General features: G+C 43.5%; 1 protein-coding gene across 4 annotated transcripts in view; it reads left to right on the forward strand.

The window, feature by feature from the left end:
• The window catches only part of DCUN1D1 (defective in cullin neddylation 1 domain containing 1), a 723324-nt gene that overhangs the window by 299809 nt on the left and 399638 nt on the right, over window positions 1-23877 (forward strand). For all 4 annotated transcript variants that reach the window (XM_044070666.1, XM_044070664.1, XM_044070665.1 and 1 more), the window contains exon 4: window positions 17154-17284. In XM_044070666.1, the coding sequence (XP_043926601.1) occupies window positions 17154-17284 (131 nt within the window). The remainder of the gene's footprint in view (window positions 1-17153; window positions 17285-23877) is intronic.

A 23877-nucleotide genomic window follows, 5' to 3' on the forward strand; every position in this document is an offset into this window, starting at 1 on the left:
ATTATCCAGCCCAAAATTCAGAATGTTAACTCTGCAAAAACTTCTTGTCATGCTTACTCCCTAGACTTAACATGGCCACCTAGATCTAAAGAGCATCTACTTCCATATTCACTTAAAAACACTTCACAGGAGGTACCTTTGTTTCAAAGCAGGTGGAAGGCATTTTCAGTTGTGTGTTGCCCTTTTGTTTGTCTACTGCTTCCAGGGTCTTAATGTTTGTCTCCAGGAGTTGCATTCTACAGGACAAATTGTATTTAGATTTACCCATATCTGGATGATTGCCTTATTTAGACAGTCAAACAAGGAACTGACAGCTTATCCACTCCTGAACAGGGACGACTTCTCAAACCTAGGTTTCACCTTCAATTTAAAGAAGTTGTATCTCACCCCCTCTGTGAGTATGGATTTCTTAGGAGCTCTTCTAGACACAGATGGCCTTCCGTCCGCAGGAGAAGGTAGCCTTCTTGACCCAATACTTCCATTCTACAACCTGAGTGGTAGAAATTTTATTAAAAAAAGAAACTGTGTGTGTGTGTGTATGTATGTATGTATGTGTGTATATATATATATATATATATATATATATATATATATATATATATATATATAATTTTTTTTTTTTTTTTTTTTTTTACTCCTTGAAAGCTTTATGAGCACTCATTTTTGGTATTTATAAGAACACCTGCTACTAAAAAATTGCATATTAAATAAAAAAGCTTTTCTAGTTGGTGCCAAGAAATTAACCAGCTCTCATTCAGGGTTAGTGTTTACTTGGATCTACATTATTTGAGAGTTACTATTCTATGGCATGCCTTAACTCTCAGTTTTAACATGTCTGCCCATTGATCCCCGTCCTTCAGTGCAACTTCAAGTGAAGGTGTTTCCAAAAAATAGGTGGCTTCACCTTGGGATCTTAATTTTGTATTGGGAAGAACTAACTCTTGCTCTAGTTGAGCTAGCCCATCAGGTTAACTTTATTCTTAACATGGAAAATAGTCTTACTAATTCCTCCGACCTTTGAAAGAAGAGTGTCTGAGTTGCAAACTCTCATGGTAGGACACTTTAATTTTCCCTAAAGATAGGGTTTCCTAAAAACTTACCACCATAGGCATAAATGAAGGATTATCAATTTACCTTATGTCAAGTGCTTGATCCCCTTGTCTTAATTCCAGTACCTAAAAATGAGGGAGAAATATGCTGGATTTCCACAGACAACTCTGTTGCTATCTTGACAGAACAACATCTTTCAGAACTTCTGATTATTTCTTGTGAAAGTTAAGAAAACATACTTGTGGAAGCATGGATGTGTTTAGGTGAAATGGCAGTGGAGTTTTTAACTAGATTGTTTAATGAAATCTTGGCAAGTGAGTGGATGCCTGAGGAATGGAGAAAGTGTTTTGGTACTGATTTTTTAAGAATAAGGGTGATGTGCAGAGCTGTAGTAACTACAGAGGGATTAAACTGATCAGTCACAGCATGAAGTTATGGGAAAGAGTAGTGGAAGCTAGGTTAAGAAGGGAGGTGATTAGTGATCAACAGTATGGTTTCATGCCAGGAAAGAGCACTACAGATGCGATGTTTGCTCTGAGATTGTTGATGGAGAAGTACAGAGAATTTCAGAAGGCGTTGCATTCTGTCTTTGTGGACTTAGAGAAAGCATATGACAGGGTACCTAGAGAAGAGTTGTGATACTTTGAGGAAGTCTAGAGTGTCAGGGAAGTATGAGTGTTACAGGATATGTACGAGGGGAAGTGCGACACCGGTGAGGTCTGTGGTGGGAGTGACGGATGCGGAGTTGGGATTACATCAAGGATCAGCTCTGAGCCCTTTCTTATTTGCACTGATGATGGACAGGTTGACAGACTAGATCAGACAGGAGTCCCCGTGGACTATGATGTTTGCAGATGACATTGTGATCTGTAGTGAATAGGGAACAGGTGGAGGAGACCCTGGAGAGGTGGAGATATGCTTTAGAGAGAAGAGGAATGAAGGTCAGCAGGACTAAGACAGAATGTGTGTGTGAATGAGAGGGAGGATAGAGGAATGGTGAGGATGCAGGGAGTAGAGGTGGTGAAGGTTGATGAGTTTAAATACTTGGGATCAACAGTTCAGAGTAGTGGTGAGTGTGAAAGAGAGGTGAAGAAGAGTACAGGCAGGATGGAGTGGGTGAAGTGTGTCAGGAGTGATTTGTGACAGACAAGTACCACTAAGAGTGAAATGGAAGGTCTTCAAGAGGGTAGTGAGACCAGCTATGTTATATGGGTTGGAGACAGTGGCAATGACAAAAAGGCAAGAGTCAGAACTGGACGTGGCAGAGTTAAAGATGTTAAGATTTGCACTGGGTGTGACTAGGGGGGATAGGGTTAGGAATAAGTATATTAGAGGGTCAGCCCAGGTTGGAAGGTTTGGAGACAAAGGCAAAGAGGCAAGATTACATTGGTTTGGACACGTGCTGTGGAGGGATGCAGAGTATATTGGGAAAAAGATGCTAAGGATGAAGCTGCCAGGTAAGAGGAAAAGAGGAAGGCCTAAGATAAGGTTTATGGATGTGGTGAGAGAGGACATGCAGGTGGTTGGTGTGACAGAGCAAGATGCAGAGGACAGGAAGAAATGGAAACAGATGATCCGTTGTGGCGACCCCTAATGGTAGCAGCCAAAAGAAGTAGTAGTTAACAGAACAACCTCTATCCAAACCGACTTTTTCACAATTGTCTTCTCATGTCATTACTTTGTTATACCAACCACAACAAAACAATTACTGTAAGAGTCTGAGGCTCGCTCTTCCAAGGCCTTGACTTCCATCTCTAGCATTTTGGAAAGGGTCGGATTCTAGAGGCAGCAACTTGGTCCTCAGTGCACTGGGTTTCAGACTTCTTTTTCAGCTTTACCATGTACCTGCTTATTGATTCCTTGTTTCTTCCTTTCCATCAGTCACAAAAAAGAGAATTTCTAGACAGCTTTTGCCTCTTCAGCACACTGCTACTTTGCCTCAGACATAGGTGATCCTGTAGTGGCCATTTCTGGTCCTCAGGCACTCCTGTTGTTCCTAGGGATGTTAATGCTGCAGTAGTCTTTGGGCTCTATGGGTTGATTTTTGCCTAAGAAACAGTAACTGGACAGCTTCAAAAAGCTGTGGCTCCCAATCCCACTTCACTCTGAATACTGATTGGCTAATCCCAAGGAGGGGGAGGTAAAGTGTCAGAATGAAGCTTTCTTTAGTAGTATGTCTTGAGACTAAGCATCAGTCAGCTAAGAGCTTTGCTTCTGGCAAAAAAGTCTTCGTTGGGGAACCTTTCCACTCAGAAGATATTGCCTTTTTAAGAAAAATATCCGGTGATTTTTGACTCTGACCATTGATTTTTTTATTTTTTATTTATTTATTTATTTAGTTTTTGTAAGCTAGAACTGTTTATGGTGTTTGGGAGCTAATTTTGAGAAATTATATAGTGCTTGTGTAAACATTAAAGTATGGAGGCACAGGCTGCAGTGTATTTCATTGTAATGGTTATGCACTCTTATGGATCCATAGCTTGTTACTAGACTAACAACCCAGTGGGCCTTCCTAAACCTAGCCAAGTTTTTCTGAGAGTAATGATTTCCTGTATCCAAATAGGACATTGAGGGCCAGGCATTTATAAAGCTACCTCTGTCTATAAGGGATATGGTTGACAGGCCTGTTGTACTTTTCTTATTCCCCATCCATTGTTCTAGGTTGCACTGAAACTGGGTAATAGACCAACTAAAATGTCACATGAATGGGAAGCCTATTCCATAGGAGGGGTAGTCTCTGGGACATGCATCTGGCTCTCCAGCATGTTCTGTTTAAGTTGCAGACAAAATTCAGGTCCTTAGATCTTGTATTTCTGGTACTGTTTGATTTACAAATATGCAGAAGATTCATAAGTGTGGAACCTCTGAGGTCACTCTAGTTGCTGTATTTTCCTGGTTAGGTACATACCGAAGGGAGCATTGTACTCTGATTGGTCTGATAAGGAGAGTACAGTGGGGATTACTCTTTAGACTTTGTAACAACCAGCCTGACATTTTGATTTCTGTCAGTGTGTTTGAAGAGTACTGACAAGGAAACTGATTTATTTTTTAAGATGAAGGACTAGGGAAAGTGTTTGAGTTTAAGTGCTTGTGAACACCTGGCGACATCTTGCCTTGCAAGTGACTCATTCTCAAGATGCTTCTCAATATAGATGCTTACCAGTATATGTATACTTGTGTGTCTCAGTCTGTATATATACAGCACTGTTTTTTTTTCCCCACATTTTCGAACATTCAGATGTTCAAACATATGGTCTCTGCCATATAAAAGTCGAATATTTTCGATTATGTGAAGTAGACCTAAATTTTATTTATATATAAATATATATATATATATATCTGTATGTGTGTGTGTGTTTTGTGTGTATATATATATATATATATATATATATATATATATATATATATATATATATATATATATAAAAATTTTTTGCTTTTTGCCTGTCTACGGCATGGATACTTAATACCAGACCAGCTGGTTCTTCTCCACATTAACTTACCAATGAGTCCTTGCCACTGTTGGCAGAATCAGTTTACGCCTCATCCAACAGTGGGTGAACCTGCAGTGGTCATTGGTTGTTCCTCAGACCACTCACTTAACTCTGTTTTCCTGTGCTGTATTCCTTTTGGCCAGCATGAACTAAGGGTCAGCCGTGTCCTCTGCAGCCGTTGCAGTGTCTGATACTGGCATGGGAGATCCATGCAAGTCTGGGAGACACTCCAATAGATCCTTCTTTTGGGGTAAGTAGGAGAAAAAAAAACATTAGACCAGCCAAGATGTTCCTCCTTTTGAGTCTCCTCTCCAACTGGAACTGTTAAGAAAAGTAATTAAGCACGGTTTTGGAAGAAGTTATTACTGTTATAAAAATGAGTTCCTTACCTTGGCTAAACAAACGTTACATGTAATAAATCTTGATATACAGAAGCCATTAAAATTTGGCATCCACTGTAAAGTTATTTTTGAGGAAGCAGGATCTGATGATTCTGACATTGACAGAACTGGGAATTTTTCAGCAGATTCCCAAGTTCAACTCTCTGGTTATGAGGAAAATTGTATTTCTCATCTTCCTTTTGTGGATTTTTTTAATGAGACCACTGTTAAGGATGAGTGATGTGTTTTCATGGGAGCAAATAGATGTTCCCCTTGAAATGAGGAGATACTCTGACAAGTTGTAAATGGATATACGTCATTCCTGTGGCATCCCTCTTATACTGCTAGCCCTGGAGGATCTGTTAATGCTGCTTAGACAATGGGCAAACTGTACATCAATATCCAGATTGGAGAAAGAGTGTTCTCCAGCAGGATATTAATGTACAAGTAATGCCCGCTGAGAAGAACAAGTCCGCTGCTTATCAAGCCGCCATAGAGCTCGGACTGAACAAACGGAACTGCCACCATTTTTTACGCTCTCTAAGCAGCGTTTTTTTCTGTTTAGTGAGTGTAAAATATTAAGAAGAGAAAAAGGTGTGTGTCTGCGTGCGTGTTTGTGTGTGTAGGCGTGAGTGAAAGTGAGCGAGCCGTTTATTTTACACACTGTAAGCAGCGCTTTTGCTGTCTAGTGAGTGTAAAATAGAAAAAGAAGAAAATGCAGCGTGTGTGTATGCATGTATGTAAGTGAGAGAGAGAGAGCGATCATGTGTGTTTCTACCTGCAAGTGTGTATGAATGGGTGCATTATAGCAGGGACTGTGTGTGTGTGTGTGAGAGAGAGAAAGCGAGAGTGATGTGTGAGTGCATGAATGTAAGCAGAGGAGACTGACAGATCAGATCGAAAGAGAGTGAAGCTGAATGTGTGTATGAATGAAAACAGAGGATGTCTGTGTGTGTGTGTGTATATGTATGTGTGAAAGCAGAAGAGACTGTGTGTGAATGGGAGAGAAAATGGGCTGTATGTATAATTGTTTAACTTTTTTTTTTTTTCTAAGGACTATTTTTTTCTTTTTATAAATATTTGATGTAAAATGCTTCCTCCAACACCATTAACATATATACTACAGCAAGTCTGGAACAATAGGCGGAGGAACTATTTTACATTAAAAATACATATAAAAAATAATGTAGTCAAAAAGAAACAGCAATTTTACAGTGAGCCCATTGTCTAAGTGCAAGAACACCCTCCAGGTTGTGTGTTAACACCCCTGGGCAGGCGTTAATTACACATTTACACACACCCTGGCATGCATTATTGCTTGTCTGTAGTCATCCTGGGAATGCTTTCTTCCACTTCTGCAGAAGAGCCAGTATCTCTACAGATCTGTCCCTCAAACTGATTCTCAACATTTCCTTTTGGCAAAACATTTTCAGACTCTCGGGTGTTAAAACAGGTGTGGGTTGGTTACAGATGTCACTAAATACAAAACCCTTTCACGAGAATACCTCCCCCACGCTGTGAACCAAACATTTTTTTTTGGTCAGGTTTTTCAGTCTTTATACACCTAAGGAGAGTCGTAGAATCAGGGCCCACAAGTTGGAGGAAATGTTTCTATTCTAGAATGTTTCTGTTACCAAGAAAGAAGCCTCTCAGAAACTAGTACTAGATCTTTATTTTCTTAATCACTTGTGTGAAAATTTCAAAATGTTGACCTGACAGAACATGCAACCTCTAATTCCATACGAGTTACTTGGTAACGCTAGATCAAAGTGATTCAAATCACATCCCCATAGCCATAGGCTTCATGAAACGTCTAAGGCTCTCTGTTTTTGCATCTGATTATCTGTTTTCTGCATTACCCTTTGGTGTTTATCTAGTATATATCTATTTATATAAGAAATGGCTGGAGGGAAAAACAAGAAACTCTGTGGGTCCTTTCAGAAAAAAAGGGACAGATTGACAGTACAGAATGACTATGCCAGCATTCTTCCCTCTTTTCTCCTCCAGCCAGTGTTTCTACAAACTTGTCCTCAACATCCCTGTTTGGCAAAAGTCTGTCTTGGGCTTTTTGATAAGTTGTACAAGAGGGTTGATGGCACTGTATACAAAAACTTTCTTTCGGGGGAATTCCTCCCCACTCTTTGAACCCAACAGAAAATTTTCCTCATGGTTTCAGTCTGTGCACACCTAAGGAGTGATGGAGTCAGGGCCTACAAGTCAAAGGGGCAAAGGATTATATTCTAGAATGTTTCTGGTACCAAAGAAAAAGGCCTCTTGAAAGTGACAATTCAAAATGTTGACCTTGCAGATCTGATTTCCCCTCATTCTTCCCATGAATTGCATGTAAACAACAAACTTAAACGATGCTTATCATATTACCATAGCCACAGGCTTAAGCAAATGTGTAGAATTATCTGTTTCTAGGTCATAATATTAGTTGTTTGAACTACCCTTTGGATTATCTACAGCTCCAGTGGTGTTCACAAAATACCTAGCACATGTCATGGGTTATTGCAGACCAAATGTCATTGACATATTTCATTATTTAAATGACTTTATTACCTTTGCAGTGTCTTTATTCGGATGCCAAGTGTCATTAAAAAGAAGTTATGTACTCACCATAATGTTCAATCTGAGTAGTTGGACTTCATTTGTCATCAACTGTTGGAATCTGATTCAGATCGGATTCGAGACGGCAGCTTCACAAACATCTAATCCAAGCTTCAAGCTCCTCCCCTTACCCATAATCCCCCTTCATCTCCTTCCTTCCCTCAGATCGAGTTTGCTGCATCAAATACATGAACCCAATCTGATGTACTGTACCAACAGTGAAAAACAAGAGAGCTGCATAGGCCCTCTCTCCTGCCTACCAAAGTAAGAGCATAATGAGAAGGTCAGGGGGAAGGAGGGAGGGACGGTTGATGAGAAATTAAGTCCAACTACTCAGATGGAACATTATGGTGAGTACATCACTTTTTTATCTGATGTAGTTGACTTCATTTGATCATCAACCTGTGGGACAGAGTCCCCAGATACCAAACTCTTGGGTGGCCCTCCTGGAAGGATATTTCGGAGCCAAAGGATGCTCTCCCCCTAGATGTGTCCAATTTAGAATGAGAAATGAAGGTGTGAGATGAGAACCAAGTAGCCGCCGAATAAATATCATCCAGAGACACCCTAGACCAAAAGGCCGCTGACATGGACCTGGTAGAATGGGCATTTATCCTACCCGGAAGAGACATGCCTCTGTCTTTGTAAACCTGAAGGATGCAAAGGGAAATCCATCTGGCAATGGTTACGTTAGAAACAGATTTGCCCAGAAAAGGTGTAGAAAAGGACATAAACAACTGGTCAGACTTGCGAAACTCCTTAGTCCTATGTAAGTATAAATGTAGCTGTCTATGTATGTCTAATAATTACAATTTATATTCACAACTGTTCTGAAAATTTGGAAAGAAAACAATTGATTATTTGTTTCAGATGCCACTTTAGAAAGAAAAGAAGGATTAGTACAAAGTGAAACCCTGTCTTTATGGAAAATCATATATGGAGGTTTGACAGATAATGGCTAGAGATCTGTCACTCTCCTAGCTGAGGTGATAGCCATTAGAAAAGTGGTCTTCCAAGATCTGTTTCATATCCACAGAAGCAGATGGCTCAAAAGGTGGTGCAACCAGAGCTTGTAAAACTAGGTTAAGATCCCTAGTTGGAGCAGGATCTTTAACCAGGGGTCTTGAAAGAAAGGTACCTTTAATAAAGGTTTTGCAAAGTCTGGCGGAAGCGAATGAAGCCATGTTCTCATCTATATGGAAACTGGAAATGGCAGGCAGTTGAACTTTTACTGTAGATGAGCTAGCGCCCTGCTGGAAAATGCATGCCAAGAAATCCAGGACTGCTGGGACAGGAGCTGTGAAAGGGTCCAAATCGCTTTGAGATGCCTGGATAGAGCAACGCTGCCGTTTGCTATGGTATAGTTTTCTGGTGGACAATTTATGAGCTGCCACCAGAATAGACTTGACCGGAAGTCCTAGCAATCAAGGGAACTGGAGCAGCCAAGCAGTGAGCTTCAGACTGACCAGGTCTGGATGAGGGACCCTCAAGGGGTGCAAGATGAGATCTGGTATTGGATCTAAGATCCATGGAGGAACTATTAGATGAGACCAAAGAAAGGGAAACCAGACTTGGCGAGGCCAGAATGGGGCAATGAGGGTTACTTTGCTCCCCAACCTGTGAGCCTTCTGGAGGAATTTTGTCATGAGAGGTAATTGGGTAAGCATAGAGAAGACTGGGAAGCCAAGCATGGACCAGAGCATCCCTGGGGGATTCCCCCTGTGGGGGGATCAGAGCAAAGAACTTGCTGCCCTTCACGTTGGAAGGAGATGTGAAGAGATCACAGCAAGGCTGACCCCACTCGAGGAAGATCTGCTCTGCTACTGAAGGATTCAGAGACCATTTGTAAGGCATCAGGATAGTCCTGCTCAGTTTGTCCGCCAGTATGTTGGATCGATCCCGAATGTGCGTTGCTACCAGAAAATGGCTGAACTAATGGCCTCATGACAAAGGTGGTAAGATCTCGTTCCTTCCTGCTTGTTGATGTACCAGACCACTGACATGTCTGTCTGAATTGCAATAGTTCCCAGAGGAAGAAAGGCTTGAGGGGCCTGCAATTCTAACAAGACTGTCCTCATCTCAAGAACATTGATATGAAATTTGGTCTCATTCAGGGTCCATGTGCCTTGGACTGTCCTGCCCGAGCAATGTCCCCCACCCTAGTTGGGAGGCGTCCATGGTCACCATGGCTTGGGGAGGGGCTGCAATAAATGTTCATCCCTCGACTAGTTCCGAGGAGTGTGTCCACCAGAGAAGGGACTTCCTGCAAGTGTTGCTTATATGAATAGGATGCATCAACAGCAGATCTAATAATGACCATTGGACCACTAGTGTCCACTGTAGAACCGCATATGTAGACGAGCAAAGGGGAGAAGAGTACTAGTGGTTGCTATGGAATGTAGGGCTCATAATACCACCTTGGCTGAAGGAAGGTGAGACTGAAAGATCATGGATGCATGGAGTTGTAGGTTTCGAACTCTCTCCAGAGTTAGAAAAACCTTGGTTTGCAACGTATGTATCCTCACACCAATATAGTCTAAGACCTGAACTGGGTTTAGAGAAGACTTGGATATGTTGATTTGTAATTCCCAGAAAGTCTGACAGTTTCAGGAAGTGGTCTCTGGCCTGACAAAGTAGACACTTGGTGGGAGCAGCAAGGAGCCAGTGGTCCAGGTACGGGTAGACCTGTATCCCCTGAAGCCTCAGTTGAGCCGCTACTACTGCCATGACCTTGGTGAGCACTCTGGGGGTTGTGGTGAGATTGAAGGATAGGGATCGAAGTTGATAGTGATTGGCCCCTAGCCAAAAGCAGAGGCTCCTCCTGGAGCATCTGTGCATCTGTATATGGTAGTACACATCTCGGAGATCTTTTTGAGCACATCCAGTCATTTTCCTGCAGGTAAGGCAGGATGGATTGTAAAGTGACCATCCGGAACTTCTCTTCAGCAACTGATAGGCTTAAGGTGGAAAGGTCCAGAATACGCTTTAGATCCCCTGTCTTTTTTGGCACCAAAAAGAACCTGACTGATCTCAGGGGGCAGGCTGGACAACTCATTTCCTCAGCAGCTTTTCTATTTCAAGCGCTGCTGCCTCCCTTTGCACAGGTGGCATGTCCAGGAGGAACCACAAAGGGGATGGTATAACTTCTGTGTATGATTTGAAGCACCCAACGGTCTGTTGACAGACTCCCATGTCATCAGGTGCTGCAAAAGGCGACCCCCGACTGCCTCCAGAGCAGTCAGGCAACCCCGCAGAGCTGCTGCATGGGCCTGTCCGAGCGGTTCTAGAGACCCAAAATTTCTTGGACCCCCCCCCGCCTATGTGCCAGCATCTTTCTGGTCCCCCTCTGCCTCTGGGGAAAATCAGTCTCGAGTGTCCCAGGAATACTGAGACTTCCGGAACCACATCTTTTTTTGTCCCTGCTGATTCCTTGAAAAGGATCTTTGAGGGTTAGAGAAGCGGATCCTGACAGCAGACAGTGTCTTCCCATACTTTTCACTGTGGCCCATCGTCTCACAAACTGTCTTCCCAAACAAGGAAGAACAGAACCATCATAAGGGGCATTCGCAAAAGACGCCTTAAAGCGTTCCGTGAACTGACATAGCCTGAGCCAGGTGTGTCGCCTCATGGCAACGCTGGACCTGTCTGCCCTTGACGCTCCTGCAGTGGCATGCAAAAGGGGTGCATGGACATATTAGAAACCACTTTGAGAGTAACCATTCATGCAGAGAATATGTGCATATCCTCCGGTGACATGGACTCCAGGAACAACTTGGCTCCTTGACTAGGTTGCGGTGCAGTTGAGTGACATGGGCCAAGTAATTCAGTGCCCTTATTGAAAAGGTGGCTGAAGCATATGTCCACTTTCCCAGATGATCCATCGTCCTGGTATCTTGGTCGGGGGGATGGACCATAGAACTTTCCTGAGCTAGTTCTTTCTTAGTAGTGGCCGTTACCACCATGGCATTTACTGGGAATCCTTTGTTCCAACTAGGTCTGTCTGCAGGAGGACTCGGAATCTTGTTGGGATGCTTCAGGATTGGCTCCACGGTGTCCAGTTCCTTCCAAGCCCGGGTGGTAATGCGTTCCACCAAGCGATACGTAAGGGGGGGGTGACACCTAGGAGGAAGACTGACCCATGCCGAAGGCCTCTAGAAACACAGACTCATCCAAGGAAGGTTTAGGGGTGGACCAACCCTCCCGTTGCCACAGGAGTTCCAAGGAGACATCATTAGGGGGTAATGTGTGGGAACCTTCCCCTTCCTTCAAATCTGTGTCCTCAGTGAGAGACTCTGGGGAGGAGTCCAAGTGCCTCCTTTTGCACGTTCGTCTGCATGGAACCTCCTCGATGGGGCTCTCATGAGAGGGTTCGCAAACTACATGTGGTTTTTCATGGGGAGCAGTTTGGGGCAAGTTGAGCACGGGGTGTCCCTGCATGGGCAAAATGGCTGAAGATGCACTCAGAGGCGATGGAGTCTGGGCGGAATCCGAGCAGATGGCCAGGGGCCTCAATCCATGGAGAGAACCAATTCCACCATGTCGAAAGCTGAGGGAAACTAATAAGGAAGCTGCTCTCCCCAGATCTAAAAGGGGATCGGATCAGAGATACCAAGGGGAGACCCCTGACCAAACAAAGTCGGCGCCAAAGGAGAAAAACCCAACCCCTCAGATCCGACCCCAGGCTTTGGCTCCAAGAGACGTTCTGGTCCAAACTAGTCTAGTCAGACATGCTCAAGGTAACGACTGACATCAACCCCCTGACTCCAGGACCTCTTGGATCCATAAACTCTGATACCGGGGGTCGGACCGGAGAAGGAGATATCGGGGCAAAAAAGGGAAGTGAGCTCCCCCCCTCCGGGGGAGAGGGGGTTGGCAAGACCCCCATCTGAATCTGGGTGCGAATAAACATTCGCATCATTTTGTCCATGTCTGCCTCACTCAAACTTCCAGTGGAACATCAAGAGGCTCCCCAACGTCGACCGGGAGGGTTGATGTGCAGAGGGCCCTGTAAGAAGGTCTAGGCTTCTCCAGCGAGAATCTGGGCGAGCAGAGCCAAGGAGTAACTGGCCTGGTAACTATCTGTTGCTTTGGAGGAGGACCCACCGGATCCGACCGGTCCTGGGATCTCTTCCTCCCTTTGTCACTTTCTCTTTTCCCTTCTCTTTCCTATTCCCCCTATTCGCAGACCTGTGAACAGGAGGTTGAGCCCTGGCCTGGGAGGGAGAGGAAGAGATCATGGCTGAGGAAGAAGCAGTCTTAGTTGTGACCGTAAGGGAAGCTGAGGCAGCCATCTCCATAGCAGTTAGAAGTCCCTTGGAGGATTAGTTTAGCCCTGTGATCCTTCAGGGCCCTAGGGTTAAACCCTGCACAAATAGAGGAATCTGTTGAAGAATGGGAGGCCCCCAAACACACCACACACACACACACACACACACACACACACACACACACACACACACACACACACACACACAGTGTGGCCATCAGCCGGAGACAACTTATGGTCGCACTCTATGCACTTCCTAAAAAACAGCTTTGACTGCTGATATGTCATGTAAACAAAGTTAAAGGCACAAGGCCCTAACCTGCCCAACCACGCAAACTAACTGACTAGCAAGGAGGGGGAAGGGAGAGGAGGTCTACTCTAACTACACCAAACATTTCTTTTCTACTTGTGTTACTTTAAAAAAAAAAAAAAAAAATGCAAAACAAAAGGGGAGGTTAAACAAGGGAAAGGGAAACCTACCTGTCATAACCAGCAACACAACACCCAAAAAACTTTCTGAAAAAGCACCTACCATGCCTGGAGCTGAGACCACGCTGCTTGACAAAGCCACAGCAAATGAGATTTGAGGGAAGGAAGGAGCTAGAGGGGGTATTATGGGTAAGGGGAGGAGCTTGGAGCTCAGATCAGATGCTGGTGAAGCTGCCGTCTCTAATCTGATCCAGATCCGATTCCCACAGGTTGATGATCAATATAAGTCAACTACTTCAGATCAAGGGCTGTGTCTCTTCTGACCAATCCTGGGCTTCCAGATAGATGATGTAGAATTCCTTTTGGCACCTCCTCTCAGGATTGTACTTCTCAGCTGCCTTCTAGATATCACTCTTCAAAAGCCTTTCTGACAGAAGAGAAGGTGGATTTTTATCAGAAATCATTCCTGAGCTTCACCAGTCAGTCTCAGACTTCTGCAAGAGAATTTTTCAGGATCCCAGGTTCATGACTTCTATATCCTCTGGCGCATCAAATTCCAAGTTTGTGATTTTTAAAAATGGAACTGCATTGGTGGAGATGACAGAGTTCTTTGAACCTAGATCTCTATCTCCTCAGACCCCAAACCAGTCTCTCAATACACATGCTTCAGGTTTGGCTTTGGGAGTAGTTTCTATTCTGGTGAAGGTGCAAGTACTGTGGAGTCATTCGGACAGTCCAAAACGCATCAGTATTAAGGGGATGTTGGCTGTGATCCAAACCTTGAAATCTCTCCATCACCTGTGGTCACCACTTCAAGTGATTGCAGACAATACCACAGCCATGTGGTACAAAAACAAGCAGGTGGGTACAAGGTTGTACTCCTTATGCAGATTGACTGATGGCATGGGAGGTAGTCCTAAAGCATTCCTTAGCCATCCAAGCATTTTACATTCGGTCAGAGCAAAACAGTGGCATTCAGGCTGAGCAAGACTGGGTTAGACTGTCAAGAATGGAAGTTTAATGAGGTATTCTTGCAAGAACTGATCCAGTTGTGGAGAGCACCTCAAATAGATCTGTCTGCTTCTTTCAAAATAAATGAGTTCTGCTGTAGGACTCCTTGCAAACAAGCCTGGAAAACAGAAGCATTCTCTTTCCCATGGATGGGAATGTTTCTTTGTTTTATCCCCCTTTCCACTGATGTCCAAGGTAGTGCTAAAGATTCAGAAAGATTCCGCAAAAGTCATTGTGGTGACTCCCTTTGATCTCGGGCAAGTTTGGGTTTTCCCTTTTTATAGAATGGCCAGAGGCAAATACGACATGCTTTCCTGATAGTGTATCTAGTCATAAAACATGGTGAGTTTGATATACCTCATTCTCAGTCAACTTCAGCTGACAGCCTGGATGATTCAGGTCAGCTGGATGATTCAGTTCTAATACCTTTTAGGAACTTGTTTCATGAGTGTGTGCAGCGGGTACTAAAGAAGGTAGGAAAATCTAGTACTAGAAAGTCACATATGTTGGTAAGTAGAAGTGATTTTCTAGTTCGTGTGTAGCCAGGGTCCTCTCAAGATTTTGTACCGTTTGCACTGGTGTGTGTGTGTGTGTGTGTGTGTGTGTGTGTGTGACTTTCCTCTGGCCCCTCTTTTCTGTAAATGTTCTTCTTGTGGCCATTTCAGCAAATCTGCCCATGGATCCTCCTCTTTCTATGCTGTTTGTGGTAAACCAGTTTCTGAATGGAGTTTTACACCAGAGACCTTATACCTTATAAACTAGTTGTTTCTACTTGAGATCTCAACTTTGTGCTGAAGAAGTTAGCGGTCATGCTTTGAACCTGCTTACCAAGCTGATTTACGATTCCTGACTTGGAAAGCTGTACTCCTTATTGCTCTGGCACCTGCAAGGATAGTCTGAGTTGCAACTATCATGGTGGGGTGAACCTTGCTTTCATATTCCACAGCAGTAGGGTCATATTAAGAATAAATCCCTCTTTTATGCCCAAAGTGTTTTTAGAGTTGACTTTGAATCAAGTCATCAATCTGTCAGTTTTTACCCATCTCCTAAAAAACAGGAAGAAATGATTATGCATACTCTGGATATCCGTAGAGGCAGTGGCTGTACTATCTTGACAGAACTAAGATTTTAGAAAAGCTTAACTGTTTTTTGTCCAGGAATGAAAAAGGGGCATTCTGTGTCTAAATAGACCATTTTTTGGTACCTCCAACTCCTTGTTGCTGCGATTCCTTTCCTTTTCTTAATGGGTGGTTTTGAAATTGACCCTGAACCATTCCATTCTCATCGGTGTCTTCTGGTAGCAGAAACAAGAGGTGAGAGAGGGTCTTTCTTGTGCATTCTTTCTTTTCCTTGAATTGTTGTTGTTGGGTTAATTAAACAGCAGTGGTATGCCTATCTGGCTGGCTCGCTGGGTTCAGGGAAGGAAGAGCACAGCATTTCCAAGTGGGTATTTCTCATTGGATTGAGAATTGCATTCTTTTCAACTTTTTTGTGGTTCCTTCCACTGTACTTTGCTGTTAAGTTTCTGCTCCACTCCAACAATAGCAGTTTCTATTGTTATCTTTAGAATGCATTACAGGAAATGTTGACAGTGGTACTTTGATCAGTGGTACTTTTGGTCCTTTCTTCAGGTGTTAGCGTCTGTGATTCAGACCTTTTTTGTTGAGAGGTTACTTTGAGGTTTCATGATGATAGTTCGAAGCAGCAGAGCTTTAGGGTTATTATATTATTTGTTACCTAGCTAAGCCACTGGGGAGAATGATCCTTTCTAGTGGTGACCAGGACCCAGTGCCTGGTTAAGTGGCTTGCTGTAGGTCACACAGTAGGCAAATTAGGGCTGAACGAATCAAATCTTTACCACAAGAGTTCCAGCTCACAATCTTAACCTCTGAGCATGAATGTGGAAAGATTCCAACTCTGCACCCTTACCACAGGAAGCATCTCATAAACAAGTCTGAGATTTAGTCCTCTTTCTGAACTGCCGGTGTATTGTTAAAAAAACTTGTTAATGTGTTACTTGATCTGCTAGAGGACCTCATGTGATGGGAGAGGAATACACTCTTGCCATCTTCTTGTGAAAGAGTGGCCACTTTTGCCAGTCTCCGCTATTGGCATTCCCTATAATTCAGCTAGATATATGCAGATATATCTGCTGTTAGAAGTCATGCTGCCAAATATTCATTATTGCTTCTTGATCTGTGGAAGGTGCTTATTAGTGGCTAGTGGACATGATGGGGAATGAGCATACTTTTGTTGTCAAAACATTATATCAGCATTTGCCATTATGGGCTTGCAGAGTGAAAAAAAGTCAATTCTGAAGAGAGGAAAAGATGAACCCAGCCATTCAGTCCACCACAGAAGGTCTTCTTAAACATCTACTGATAAGGAAGGAATGTATCTGTTGTTTTAAGGTGTTGAAGCAGCTGGCTGCATGCAGTACATAGTTGTGATCAAGAGAGGCTATAGTCTTTTATGTTGGCTGTCTGTCCTTTGAATGTTGGGGAAAGTTTTGTATCACCTTGAAGTTTGCAGTGACAGTAGCATGGAGACGATAAATGCACTTTTATTTGCTTTTTGGGTACTGTGGTGAAATTAGAGGTGTTGGAGTTGCTGTGTTCTTTTGATACTTTTGTATTCCTCATTGAAGAGCAGTTCGTAGTAAATGAATAGCTGTACCACAAAATTGTCAAGTGCTATGCAGAGATTGTTGGCGTGACACAGAGTATGTTAAACAAAAATGTTGATAGATGTACCATGTTCTTTCAAAAGGCAGCTGCTTTTAGTCATTTATTGCCAGTAAGAATGTGTCTAAAATTAATGGACCCTTTACCAGTGGTGTTTGTTTAGCAGTTTATTTTAATATTCTTAAGAAGTGCCACACACAGAATGACATGCTTCTGTTTTCACTTTAAGGTGTGACAGCACAGAAAAGTTAAAAGCACAACTACCTAAACTGGAACAAGAGTTAAAAGAGCCTGCAAGGTATAAAGATTTTTACCAGTTTACTTTCAATTTTGCAAAGAATCCTGGACAGAAAGGTCTAGGTGAGTATTTGTACAATTTAAAAAAAAAAATGGTTGACTATTGTGTAATAGTTTTCTTTTCTTTTCTGGTTTTCCTTTTTTTTTTCATATAGGTAGTCTGGTTTTGCCCAGGGTTCTAGGCTATAAAAACTTGTATGTATGGGCAGAGAAGTGCCATTGCCTACTTAAATTGTTATCCAAATTCCATGGTGATTTGGTGTTGTTGATGTCATGACTCAGTAACAACAAAGAATCTGCTTTCTGAATCTTTTTATGACAAAAATTAATGTGATTATGGTAACAAGCTAGGTGTGGGCATTTGAATCGCTGTTGTAAGATCAGAAGTCAGGCATGGGGGGGGGGGGGTATTTCCTTCCTTTGCCAGTTCACCTAGTAGCTTGATGCTCATCAGCAGGGAGTGCGAACATTTCTTGCTGGCCCTCCCAAATCAGCTTTCAATTTCTCAGTCCTGCCTTTGCTACTGCTGGATTTGGCCAGTTCAGCAGGTGGTGGCCATTGAGCCATCTTCAACAATAATGCAGGCCTCATTTTGGTATTTAGTGCATGACCCAGTGCTATCCTCTTCTGAACATGTACCACCTTTGATTTGCAGTTCCTAGGTGCCATTTAATCATGTCACACTTTAATTCCAACTCATCCCCGGAAGCTTAACTTTAGCTCATCCCCAGAAGCTTTTCAGAATGTACTTCCATCATAGAAGTTTTACCATCCCTTGTGGAAACACATTGGGACAAGAAAATGTTTACTCGTCCATAGCTGAAGTACTGAATTCTTTAGCTGGTCCCCTAGAGGAGGAAGAAATGCACAGAAGAGTAAATTTCTAGATTTCTGTTCTCCATAAAACATTTGTTTCTTTTGAAAGCAGATGGATGATTAAGCCGCAGATTTCTCTCCTTTTGAAGCCATTTCTGAAAAAAAATTATACAGAATTGGTAGCTTGTGGCCCATCATTCCTAAAGATGCTGCATAATTGTCCTGATCCTCACCTGAATGGTTTTCCTTTTAGACAGGCACTCAGAATCATATCCCTGTTATCCTTCCAGCTTAGCACATTTCTCTCTGAAGTATTTTTCCCCAGACCGAATACAGGGCTTTTGACCGGTTTCATAGCACATCTGTCACATTGGACTCTAGAGCCTTCATCTTTGGATCTCATCTTGCAGTCTTCTGAGAGTCAGGTATTTGGGCAACTGTCCTCCAGTAGGGACAACATTAATCCATTTCTGTAAAGAAGCTCCTGTGCATGACTTCAGAAGTGGGTTTCCATGTAGTCCATTTGATCTTTGATACTGTGTGCCTGTTGAAGGCTCTCTGCAACAGATTTTAGTTGCCTTCTTCAGGGTGAGTTGCACTTTGGGGACTCTTGAATATCCTGAGTTTCTAAACTGGACCCTCCCCCGACACACACATTAAGCTGGCTTCTCATTTTAAAGTAAGAAGTGCCCATGGGCTAAAAGTAGTAGACTGACACGTTTATCCTACAGAGGTTTTGAAGCCAGTTCACATAATATAGCTGTGGTTGCTTTTAACCCTTAGCAGTCCTGGCAGTATCCCATGGAAAACATGTATAGGAGATCCGTTTTCCAGCTTTGCCACAGTTTTAAAAAAACTGATCATTGTGACAGTGTTGTGGACATTACTGAAATGATCCAAAAATCACTGGAACTTGCAGGGGAAAGGAGGCTTAATGAACAAAGAACCAAAAGAAAAGAAAAAAAAACACACTATGTAGACCACTGAAATATCTCATGAAGTTTTTGAAACTGGGAAATAAAAGTGATTCATTAATAAAGGAGCTGTGGATTTTATTTGGTGGTCCAAGTTTTTTTTTGTACATTATTGAAATGGCCTTGCTCTTAAATTGGTCATACTGATGTTAATTTTTATTCCTCCTCGTTTGATGGTTTCTGATCTGAGGTTTCTGGTCTGACTCGGACGCTTGTAAAAGCTCGTGGCAATCCAAAACTCTCATGCTTTTTCCTTACCACAGTGCACCCTCCCCATGACCTCAGATCTCATTTACCGCCCCTAGGTGAAAGACGTGGTTATCTCACTCTTGAGCTACTGGGATAGATAAGTGTATTTGTTTTTTCTACTTTAATTTTTCTTAAACTGTCTTAAATTTCTCTGCCTTTGTACTAGCATATTCTAGATACTGTCATTAGTATCTCTTCTCGGCCATTCTCTCTCCCTTACCTTCTATGTTTAACGTAGTCTTGCTACCTTTGTAGGTAGTCCCTTTTTCTCCTTTTCTTCCCTTACTTGTTTATAAAAGTACATGTATATCATAAAAAGATTTTCTTTCTTTCGTTTGTCGTCATTTTTGTTGAGTTAGTCTTTCCCTGTACAGTATTATTGTGATTATCATGGCTGAAAAAGAGAGAACACCAGCAGGGTTTAAAAAGTGTGGGAAATGTGGGCAAAAGATTCCCTTTTATGACACACACATTGTGTCTACTACCTTGACCCCTTTCACCTGCAAGCGAGTTGTGCGACCTGCCATGCCTTTATTCCTGAGCATTGGTAGAGCGCAAGAATAAATTGGTCTTGAAAGGGTCTTTTACAGTCTTCTTTTGGTGATGCTGTTTCTGAAGAATCTTCCAATAAGTTGCCTAAATCATCTCAGAGCTTGGAGAAAGCTCCAAAAATGCCTTCATCAGATCCAACAGTTTCTACAGATCTGTCTAATAAGAAGAAAATTCAGTCCGACCCCTTTAGATCAGACAAAAGTAAAAAGTTTCTCTTTAGATAGGATGGTTTCATTGGATCCGAGCTCTCCAAAAACAAAGGATTCATCAGCTCTGAAGACCTCAGATCCTCCTACAGTGTAGGGTACACTGCCTAGGACAAAAGTACTCCCCATCTGTGAACCCTTTCCCATCAAGGGTGTTTTCTCCTTTTCTTTACAGACCAGACTCTGCTTTCAGGCACACTTATTCCTCTTCTAGGAGCCTTGGGGTAAAAGATGTGGCAAGGGTAGTGAGACGGATGCTTTTGGCGCAGAGCCTTCCAGTTGTTTCAGCTCCTACCTCCTTTGGGTCAGGAAGCTCTTATATCTAAGACTCCACCTTTAATTCTCCCTCCTCTGACTCCCTCCATGTGTTGGATCTGAGTCATCCATGCCAGTTGTCTTCTGGTCCTAGGATCGCTGTATCCCCTGATCAGAAGTTTGGTTTGAGCTCCTACACACAATCTCATCTGGAGAGCTCTCGGAGCCATTTCTACCCTGTCGGATCCGAGGTGTTTTAGTAGACTCTGAGGGCTTCAGAGCCGTCTGCACCTTGGAACTTTGGCTAGGGTTAGTTCGGCTCCAACTTCTGCCTCTGGGTGGCTTACCTCAGAGCATGGTGGGACCAGGGATCAGAAAGCTCTCCTGTTAGACCCAGGTTCCTATCCCTCTCCGGAGGGTCAGCCTTTAGGACCTTGGGGAGAGTCAGCTTCCATGGAACAAACTGGTCTTATCCCTTCAGGTTCCATATCTTCTCCTGCTGTGCATCAGGAGTCTCTGCTAGCCCTCCCACAAGGGTGGCCGGTGCCAAAACCTCAGGACACCCAATTGGGTATTTCTGTCTCCTGTGATACCTCCCCAGATTATCCCACTGAAGAGGTCCTTTGGAAGAGAGGGCATGTAAGAGGAAGCAAAAATTTCCCTAAATCTGTCAGACCCAGATTTTGTGGAGGATGAAGGATCCCCATTGGTCACCTCCTGCGGATGTCTTCATCCTTGAAATCTTAAAACAGTGAGGTGACTGGGAAGCCCAGCAATCCTTCACAATAATTGTGCTGCTGGAAGCATTTGGTACCCAGCCCGTTTGTCTTGGGTGATTCCACCTGCTGACGAGTTCCTCTATTTGGTCTTGTGATGGGCATGGAAGGAGCCTGGGCCCATACCAGAGAAGCCTGATAAAATTATGATCCCTCCGGAATGCAAACAGTGCTGGTCCAAAGGCCGTCCTGTTGATGCTGTGGTCATAGCGGCAGCCACCAGGAAGGAACTAGCCAAAGAAAGTTCCTCTGTTCATTCTCCGACAAGGAGTTGCAGGCCATGGACAGGTTTGTGAAGCATGTCTACGCTTCAGGGACCTTCACCTTGAGATGCCTGAACTACCTGTCACATTTCAGCAGATTACAAAGGGATCTGATAAAGGAACTCTCAGATACCCTTGCAGAAACCATGTCTGAGGAGGTTAAGGCCTCAGTCTCCTCACAGCTGGCGACCCTTCAGTCAATATCAAACTCGTCTGAGGCTCATTTCCAATGTGGCAGAAGGAGGTGATATGCCTGGATGCTTTTGTATGACTTCACTGAGCCTTTTAAGTCTACTTTTATCAATGCTCCTTTTGATGGCATGTCTTTTGGCCCCAAAGTAAAATATACATTGTCCAGGTGTGAGAAGGATAGAAATGCCCCATCCTCTGTTAGTGTGTTTTTCACCCCCCCCCCCAAAGATCCTTCTGAGGAATCATTGGGGAGGTGAACAAATTTGGTTCAAGAACTGACAAGGATCTTTTCCAAGAGATGCATGGAAGGTCTTCCTCCAGAGGCAGAGGGGAAAACTCAAATGGTAGATGTCGCCCATGCAGCAGAGGGGGCCCACAACAACAAGGGTCTAGAGAACCATTCTTTGGCAAACCCTTCCAGTGCTCCTGAATGGAGGCCTGATTGTTCACTTCTGGAGGCAATTGGGGTCGTTTGTCCCTCTACCAGAGAGCCTGGCTAGAGATCAAACATACTTGGGTGCAGGGGATCATATTCAGAGGATATACAATTACATTTTCCCTTCCTCCTCTAATTTCCAGGAAAATTCCCAATATTCCACCTGGAGGAATCACGCAGCCGTACCAGTACAAAAGCTGCTAGTTAGAAGTCATCCATGCGGTTCCCCCAGACCAGAAAGGATTAGGAACTTAAGATTATTTTTAGTACCAAAGAAAACGGGACTGGAGACCAATTCTGGATCTCTGCGATCTAAACAAATTTGTTCGAAAGACAGTTCTGGATGGTCACGGTTCAGTCCATTCTTCGTTTCTGGAAAAGGATAACGAAGTGCTCAATAGATCTCCAAGATGCTTACTATCATATAAAAATAAACAGGCGATCCAGGAGATTCTTACACTTCCGGCTAGAAGCAAGTCATTATCAGCTCAGAGAACTGCCCTTTGGTCTCACCAGAGCCCCAGGGGTGTTCGCAACTTGTATGGCAGTTATAGCAACTCACTTGTAACTGCAAGGATTCCATGTGTTTCCATATTTAGATGTTTGGCTCATTACCACTCCGGCCAGGCATCAGCTCATTATGGCCAAAGAACAGCTCATCCACACTTGCACAAGGTTAAGAATAACCAAAAATTTTGAGAAGTCAAATTCTAGAATTATACAAGCTCTACTAGACACAAGGTCAACAGTAGCCTCCCCTCCCCTTCCCAGAGTTCAAACCTTAAGGTCACAAGTCAACAAGATACTTTGCACTGTCACAGTCTTTGCCTGCCTAGTATTACAAGCTCTAGGAGCAATATCAGCTGCGATAACCCTTGTTCCGTTAGCCAGGTTTCACATGAGAATTCTCCATTGGATGCTGGCATCTCCCCTGTCAGCCCCAATACAAATTAGAAACTCATGTAAGAAGTATGATTTTGGTGAATCCAATCGGATCAGTTGCTACAGGGTCATCCATTTGTCTCCTCACAGCCCAACGCCATAGTGACCAAGGATGCTTCCCAGCTAGGGTGCAGGGGCATTACCCGGGAAAGACAGTCCAAGGCATGCGGTTCCCAGAATAGGCTAATTTGCATAATAGTGTACTGGAGTTGAGAGCAGTGCTTTTAGGATTACTAGATTTTCAGGATGCTCTCCCTTCAGGAACAATTGCAATTCAAACGGACAATATGTCAGTGGTTTGGTACATCAGCAAACGAGGAACCAGATCATAGTCCCTGTGTCAGGAAGTGCTAAGGGTATGGCAGTGGGCATTGTCTTCCAACTGCTTTCTTTTATCAGTGCATATTCTGGGGAAGTACAGTGTGCTAACAGACAAGCTGAGCAGGTGCATACTGTTACCTCATGAATGGGTCCGTCCGTCAGAAAGTGGCAGAACAAATTTTCCACAAATGGGAGACATCCATGCTGCTGCAACCTCTTTGCATTACCTCTAGCCAATAAGTGCAGCAGCTATTTTGCCCGGATCCCCCCCACAAGGGGAGTTACCGAGGGATGCTGATGTTCATCATGTTTCACTGTTGTAGTCATTACACTTGGGTTATCCTGCTGGCAGGCTACCCGCAGTCAGCCTAAATTCCAAAGTCCTGGTCCGGCGTCGGTTGCTGTCGCCTCTTCCCTGACGTCAGCACGCCAGGGGTATATAAGATGCAGCCGACGCCATTTTCTTCAGTCTTTCTTGCTGCGCAGTGCCCGAAGCAAAAGCAGTTCACAAGTGCCGGTCGGCCAACTCCTGAGATTTTCGAATTCGAATTTCAGATCCGAAGTCTTCATTAAAGCTAAGTACCCCGTTGGGGAAACTTTTTTCTTGCTCCAGACCGATGTCAGAAAAAGTTAACAATTGTATTTCTTGTGAGAAGCAAATACCTCATAAGGAT

Source organism: Protopterus annectens, chromosome 4.part1, assembly GCF_019279795.1.
Source record: "Protopterus annectens isolate FY-2018-M chromosome 4.part1, PAN1.0, whole genome shotgun sequence".
Lineage (NCBI taxonomy): Eukaryota > Metazoa > Chordata > Ceratodontiformes > Protopteridae > Protopterus > Protopterus annectens.